Source organism: Papaver somniferum, chromosome 10 (genome assembly GCF_003573695.1).
Source record: "Papaver somniferum cultivar HN1 chromosome 10, ASM357369v1, whole genome shotgun sequence".
NCBI lineage: Eukaryota > Viridiplantae > Streptophyta > Magnoliopsida > Ranunculales > Papaveraceae > Papaver > Papaver somniferum.
Genome location: NC_039367.1, coordinates 37512738 through 37520374, shown reverse-complemented (window position 1 = coordinate 37520374; position 7637 = coordinate 37512738). Strand labels below are relative to the sequence as shown.

General features: G+C 34.9%; 1 protein-coding gene across 3 annotated transcripts; it reads right to left on the bottom strand.

Annotated features, from left to right (window-relative positions):
- Nucleotides 1-1308: 1308 nt before the first annotated feature.
- Nucleotides 1309-4549, bottom strand: LOC113317328. Of its 3 annotated transcripts, XM_026565453.1 has the most exons (4): nt 4330-4549; nt 3553-3642; nt 3187-3432; nt 1309-1762 (listed from the first exon to the last, which is right to left on the bottom strand). In XM_026565453.1, exons 1-4 carry the CDS (start codon nt 4342-4344, stop codon nt 1607-1609), a joined length of 507 nt encoding a protein of 168 aa, XP_026421238.1. In that variant the 5' UTR covers nt 4345-4549; the 3' UTR covers nt 1309-1606. The 3 variants fall into 3 exon arrangements, with proteins under 3 accessions (XP_026421238.1, XP_026421237.1, XP_026421236.1); XM_026565452.1 differs by having other exon boundaries at nt 3187-3667; nt 4330-4535; XM_026565451.1 differs by having other exon boundaries at nt 3187-3642; nt 4330-4529.
- Nucleotides 4550-7637: the final 3088 nt, after the last annotated feature.

The window sequence follows — 7637 nt, the reverse complement described above, 5'->3', positions numbered from 1 at the left end:
CTATGTTCTCCACTATTTTTATATTCAAGTGGCTATGTTCTCCAGTATTCTTATATTCAGTGGTAGCATCACAAAGATTTGATTGCAATGTAAAAACCGATAGCAAGAGTAAGAAAGTTACTTCCACATAAAACTTTCCATTTTTTTTAACATATAATTGTGAATTTCAGTTTCCAAAATCGATATTTTCTCCGGATGAGAAATTATAGACATTAAACAATTTGTCAAAGAGATGTTATTTGGGTTAGGCGCGTGTATTTATTTGTTATTGATCCTTTTATTATATTATATTTTAGAATTTTGAATTGCATTTGAGAATTAGTAATATGAATGTAATACTAATCAATAATTAATCACGATATCTTCTGTTGTAGTATGCATAACGAGAAAATGTTAGAATTTGAATTACATTCACTTACATTTTGAATTCATGTTCCAATGGATTGTCTTCTGGAACCATGTTTAGACGTTCTAATTACAACATCCTATTTAGATATCAAGTCATCAACGGTCTTTAAATGAATTTCAATCCAACTTTTACCACCTTTCAGGCTATATGGTGTAAAATTTTTGTGACCTAATATGGAAGTCCATAGGTGAGTTGACTTACTTTCATAAATGGCTTAAAGTTGGTCTCGGTTAAGTATTATTAATTTAGGCGTCAGAGTGCTCCGTTTTCCGGACTTCGTTTCAAAATTCAGGAGGATTTGACTAGAAATCCATTGTTCTCGATAGATAATCTAACGTAATTATCCAGAATTTTATACAACACCCATGCCGTTACGGCACGGGTTAAACTCTAGTAAATATTCAAACTGCAGCGACTAAAAACTCGAGAAGAATAACAAAGCAAATACTCTACAGTTTCAAGCACGAAGCCTGTTTCTACATCTCAGAAAGTTGAACTGATAGACGCCGATATGTTGAATGGATATCAAATATCAAAAGAATCACCTTCCTAGACTGCAAATGTTTCTGATCAACACGGGTCTCTTTATTCTTCCTAGACTGCAAATGTTTCTGATCAACACGGGTCTCTTTATTCTTCACCAGAAACAAACCCAAACCCTCGTCCCAACACTAGCGGATGAATATTTACTAGAGTTTAAGCCAACTTTGTGCGAATACAATTGACAGGATGTATACACACACAGTGTTGTGTGAATACAACACCAGCGGATGAACAACTACTAGCGGATGTATACAAACATACTTTGTGTGAATACAATTGACGGGTTCATCCTACTACGCCCATATTTATTCTCATGATATATATTCTTTTAATACGTGTTAACTACACAAAACAAGAACTGAAAAAGCATATATACAAAAACTACTATCATAAAAAATAGTAATAATCAAGAGATACTGTAGAATACAAAAAAAAAAAAAAAACCCATCCCAGTGCATAGCAGGATCACTATCTAGTATGATCTGTACTATCAAATTTACCAGGTCTAGTGTAACCGGACTGTAAGTAGCCTACACTGAAAGGTTTTGAAGGTTATTGTTTTCTTCATGGGAGATGAAAGAAAAGCTTTACAAGCAAAAATGGCTTAAAAGTTATGATGTATGCCATTCGAAAGCACCAGAAAAGATCCTAAGACTATATTTCATCTGCCACATTAATATTGTATCGACGCGCCAAGCGCCAAAAAGATCCATCAGAGAACAGGTTTTCCAGCATCTCTAACTTCTTGTGATTTGCCTTGAGCATCTCTGACTGCTGCATTGCAAGCTTTTCTTCGTCCTCCAATTCAACCTGTGCATAAGAACACTAGTGTTACTATGCTTAAGCAAATAAAAAACAAATCAGGTTTACATATAAATTTATGGTATGGTCAGTGGATACCCATTACTTTAGGACCTCTTTTCACAGAACATGAAGCCAATTATAGTCCTAATCAACTAGTGGCAGAACTCATCACTTCGCAAACAAAACAGTATTACAAAAGCTAACCCCTCATTAGTGCTCAAGATTCTGCATGCACACATACCATTACAGGGTCAAGATAAGCCTTGATGGAGCTTAACCTCAACTGGTTCTTTAACAGTCAACTCAACCTAAGAGCATTTTTTAAGAGAGCAGCAACAAGGACATAATCATAGCATCACTCTAAGAAACACCATATCTATCTCAAGATCCGGCATACAAAGCTGCCACATAAAATAGTGCACTTCATTTGGAAACTCACTTGAGATATGCCTCCTATTCGGGCTGTTCTCATCAAGAGGATTTGTAACATAACTTCTCTCTTCCTATGTGCAATCAACATCTAGAAGATACTACTCACCTCTTTTTACATTGCCCAAGAGCAATCTGGTTTGCAGTTGCTCCTCATATCCAGGTACAATTTCAGCCAATCTAAAGTCTCATTCTATGGGTACACAGCTGGAACACTTACCACGCTTTCCCTCATTCAATGGGCACAATTTCAGGCAATCTCAAGTCTCATTCAATGGGTACACAGATGGAACACTTATCAAGTCTCAAGTCTCATTCAATGGGTACAATTCACCAAATTAACCACCACACTTGGCTTCTACTAAAGATTCTAATACTCGCATTATGGTCTAATGACTAATCTTGAGATCTTATTAAGGAATCTTGAAGGCAGCTCAGAGAAAGCTAATTAGAGAAAACAACAATGAGCGGGAAGAAGCCCTGGCATTGCTGCGACCCATCAAAAGGTATCTGCAACTCAATGTCACTAGTTGAATCATTTTTGGAAGTGACATATATCAAATGACTGTATAATTGTACTCAAGTCTTTTAAGAGTTGGTCCTGTGTGTATGTAAATAAGTACTGCAGTGCTGCAATCTATAATCTTGACAATATTCATTTCAGTTGGCATGTTCAACATATATCAAATGACTGCATAATTGTACTCAAGTCTTTTAAGAGTTGGTCCTGTGTGTATGTAAATAAGTACTGCAGTGCTGCAGTAGATCAGTTGACTAAGTATGTCAGAAGAACTAGTCATGAAGGTGCATGGATCCATCACAATGTATTATATCTACTTTCCATACTGACACTACGTATTATAGCTTCTATATAAAATTCCTCTTTAGCAAGAAAATAAAAACGCGAACCTCGACCATAAGAAGACTGCATTGCTTCGAAAAGAACATGAGATTCATATTCTGAAACCACAAAAAGTAAACAGTTTTGCTTTAAAGATTACCCGCAAAAGATATGAAGCCGCTTCAGCATGTTTCAGGGTAAGTTGCTTTAGCTTCCGTGCCACCTCATAGTCTGGATCGGTACGTTCCAACCACTGGCAAGTTATCCTCCCCCGGGCAGGATTTGTTGGACGATCTGCAAACATTTCCATTTCAGCAGCAAATGCTCTAACGGGCCTCGGCATACCAGACATCATAAACGGATAGTTGTTCATCTCATATATGATCGCCTTGGCTTGCTTTTCTGTCTGCATCTCCACCAAGGCACACTGTGGTATGATCTTCGGTTCAAAATAGTTTGGAATGAATTGAACAGTTTTGACAGTTCCAAACTGCCCTAAGGCAGTTTTCAAAACAGCGTTTGTCACCTGTGGTGAAATATTGTCGATGTATACAGTACGTTTCACCTTGTCCTCAAATGCAGCATATTCTTCAGGTGAACTTCCCATGTCTTTTAACTATTAATTGAAAGTACTTCAATGACTGATTCAGAATAAAGTAAAAATAATACATAAAGACAACCCAAAACAAAAAAGATAACTATTTTTAGCATAAATTTCAAGAACCATTAAAGTCGTAAAAGATGCCCTTAACCATTAGTCTCAAAACTAGAGGTCAAATGATTCAACAGAGCAACCTGACTGATAAACTATCAACTACATACAATTACTAAGCTTCACATCTTCATCAAACATGAAATGATATGTATCATGTATGTTGCAGAAAACACTGGCAATATGAGTCAAAGGTTAGATTCTTTGAAGTTTGTGAGTTACATCTCAAGACCCAAGGTGTAACCATAAAGACCTCTCTGCAGATCAACCAAGATGGTCGACAGAGTCGAATGATTTGCTTTAGTCTTTCTTGCATCCGAACCAAAGTCACTGTTTATATTTCTATGAATCTTCAGTGTAGATCTATATGATTTTCAACTATTCAAAACACTCAGTTGATTACTCAGTTCAACGAGTTACTCTAGAACTACTACGAATATTCCAATGTGACCCTAAAAATGAAAACCCTAATTTCAGATTATCAAATCCCTTCATAGAATATTTCAACAGAACATCGTCAACTAGCGAAAAAAACTAGTGAGAATACAAAAACTAACAACATTAAGAAAGAATATGATACATCTTACATACCTTAGGAAATGACATCTGAAACCCCTAATGTCGATTCTATCAGGATAGAACAAAAATCCCGCTTCTTAAACCCTAGAGAGTGAGAAAGAGTCAGCAAAGCAAAGAAATTTTGTTTCCGGACAAGTGCCAGTAGTTCGCGAAAACGTCGTGAATCATGAGAAGAGAAATCCCCGCTTTAAATTCTTCGTTACGTGGCAAAATCACGACCGATAAATTGCCAATGTATGCACCTGTAACTGTAACATTTCGACATGCAATGTTGGGAAATGCATGCGGGAAATTATTGCGGGATGAATGCCAACTCTCTTACGGTGGGATAAGCATATTCACCCGATTAGGGCAATTCCCATGGTATAGATTTGATGAACAAACATGAAAAATATGGTCCAACCGGTAAAATTACCTAGCATTTTAAGGGCCACCCAAAAGGAATTAGGAGCCAACAATAAGACAAATTAGGACCACCCAAATCTAAATGAAAACTAGCCCTTATCTCGCGTATTTCATAATGACAAAATTGCCCTTCCACAATCGGTAGTTTAATTACAATGGGTGGTAAAGTGTGTTATTTTAACCTCCGGATATACTCAATTTTCGAATTTTAGTACTACTATAATCGGTAGTAAATTTAACTTCCGAATGTATATTGGCCCCAAAATGAGATTTTGCCAAAATTCTAAGATTTTCAAACTTTGGTACTACCATAATCGGTAGTAAAGTGTATTACTTTGACCTCCGAATATACTCAATATTTCGAATTTTAGTACTACCATAATCGGTAGCAAATTTAACTTCCGAATGTAAATTAGCCCCAAAATGAGATTTCGCCAAAATTCTAAAATTTTCTAACTTTGGTACCATCATAATCGGTAGTAGAGTGTATTACTTTGACCTCCGAATATACTCAATTTTCGAATTTTAATACTACCATAATCGGTAGTAAATTTAACTTCCGAATGTATATTGGCCCCAAAATGAGATTTCGCCAATTTTAAAATTTTCAAACTTTGGTACTATCATAATCGGTAGTAAAGTGTATTACTTTAACCTCCGAATATACTCAATTTTCGAATTTTGGTACTAGCATAATCGGTTAAATTTAACTTGCGAATGTATATTGGCCCCAAAATGAGATTTCGCCAAAATTCTAAAATTTTCAAACTTTGGTACTATCATAATCGGTAGTAAAGTGTATTACTTTGACCTCCGAATATACTCAATTTTCGAATTTTAGTACTACCATAATCGGTAGTAAATTTAACTTCCGAATGTATATTGGCCCCAAAATGAAATTTCGCCAAAATTCTAAAATTTTCAAACTTTGGTACTATCATAATCGGTAGTAAAGTGTATTACTTTAACCTCCGAATATACTCAATTTTCGAACTTTGGTACTCCCATAATCGGTAGTAAATTTAACTTGTATATTGGCCCCGAAATGAGATTTCGCCAAAATTCTAAAATTTTCAAACTTTGGTACTATCATAATCGGTAGTAAAGTGTATTACTTTGACCTCCGAATATACTCAATTTTCGAATTTTGGTATTGCCATAATCGTTAGTAAATTTTGTTAATTAGTGATGCTTATTATCTACCGATTTTGTTTATGGCCCAAAATTCAAATTTTCAAAACTTAAATTTTTTCGAGATTATCTACTTTCACAATCGATAGTTAATGGTGTTCATTATCTACCGGTTGTGCGTAACTTTTAGTACAGAGAAATTATTTTTTTTGAATCAAGAGTAATCGGTAGATAATGATAAATTTACCTACCGATTATGGTTGATGTTCTTAAGAAATGAAGAACGTCAACCATAATCGGTAGGTAAAGTAGATTATTATCTATCGATTATGTTTCTGCTACTGCAAATACAAGAACATCAATCATAATCGGTAGCTAAAGTAGATTATTATCTACCGATTATGTTTCTGCTAGTGTAAATGCAAGAAAATTTTCGGATCAAAATTTTGATTTCAAGTAATCAAATCCTAATTTTGAATCACAACTACTATCATCTATTCGTTTTGTTTGTTTAACTCCTTTTTTTTTTATATTCTAAGTTTTAACTTTAAGGTTAATGAATTTTGAGTTTTAATTTTAAACAATCAATCAAAACATTTGTTTGATCGACGATCTTTGTTTTCAATCAAAACTAAAATGATGAAAAACAATTTCAATGGGTAGAAAAGATAAGAAAAAGAGGAATGATATGAGGGACATATGTTTAGATTTAGTATAAAGGTAAAGGATAATATAGACACTTTACTATTTTTAAGACACCCCTTAACCACCTTCAATGGATGGGAATAAAAAAGTGGCCCCTAATTCCTTTTGAGTGGCCCCTAAAAATGCCAGGTAAAATTATTTGGTTTGTAGTTTGTACATTGCTGTTTATAAAGAGTCGCACGCTTCATTAAGTCGTGTGGTTCTTTCCGAACTGTTAGCGGCTATAAATCAGCCCCACGTCTTAATCTAAGCCGTTGACGCTATAATTTTATCCCTACAACTTTGGTCTGGTCGTTAGCGGGTACATCTGAACGGCAACATATGTAATTATCTAGCGGCTGTAGTTTTCCTCATAAATTTAACTCTTCTCAGCTCCAAATCCATACTTTATACACCACTAAATCTCACTCAAAAATTATCAAAAATGCCTGTCAGAATTTCGTGGTGTTAAGTTTACTCTAGAAGAGGATTTAGCTATTTGTAGAGCTTATATTTTTCAAACAAGAAAAAATGTCAGTAGTACTCAATCCATGTCAAGTGTTTGTTTTTAGGAAAGAATTCTTGCAACGTTTTTCGCTGAAACGGGGAACGACTTGATCCTCCAAGATTCTCACATCGTTTTCATATAATTAGTCAGCAAATCAAGCAATTACTAGGTCAATTAGTGAACAATAATCGTAATAGATTGAACAGTGAAGGTACACAAGAAGTGGAATAAAGAACACTAGCAACATGGTAATTAACCAACGGTAAACCTTTCGCTTTCCAAGCATATTTGAACATTCTTAGAGAGCATCACGCATTCAACCCCTTCTGCCTCTTAGGTGCTCCAGCACCCGACCATTGAATGAGGACGTTAATTAACGATTTTTATAATTTAACGGCTGTATAGCATGCAATAACACAATGTAGTTGCTTTAATTGATGTAGTTGTTTTAATCCGATGTAATTTGCTTTTAAAATAAGAAAGTTTCAAATTAATTATGCTAGCACACTGATATTGCAAATACAAAGAACTTTTCATTGATAACTAATTAAACATAATGCAATATAACACCAAACTAAAACTTAAAACGGAT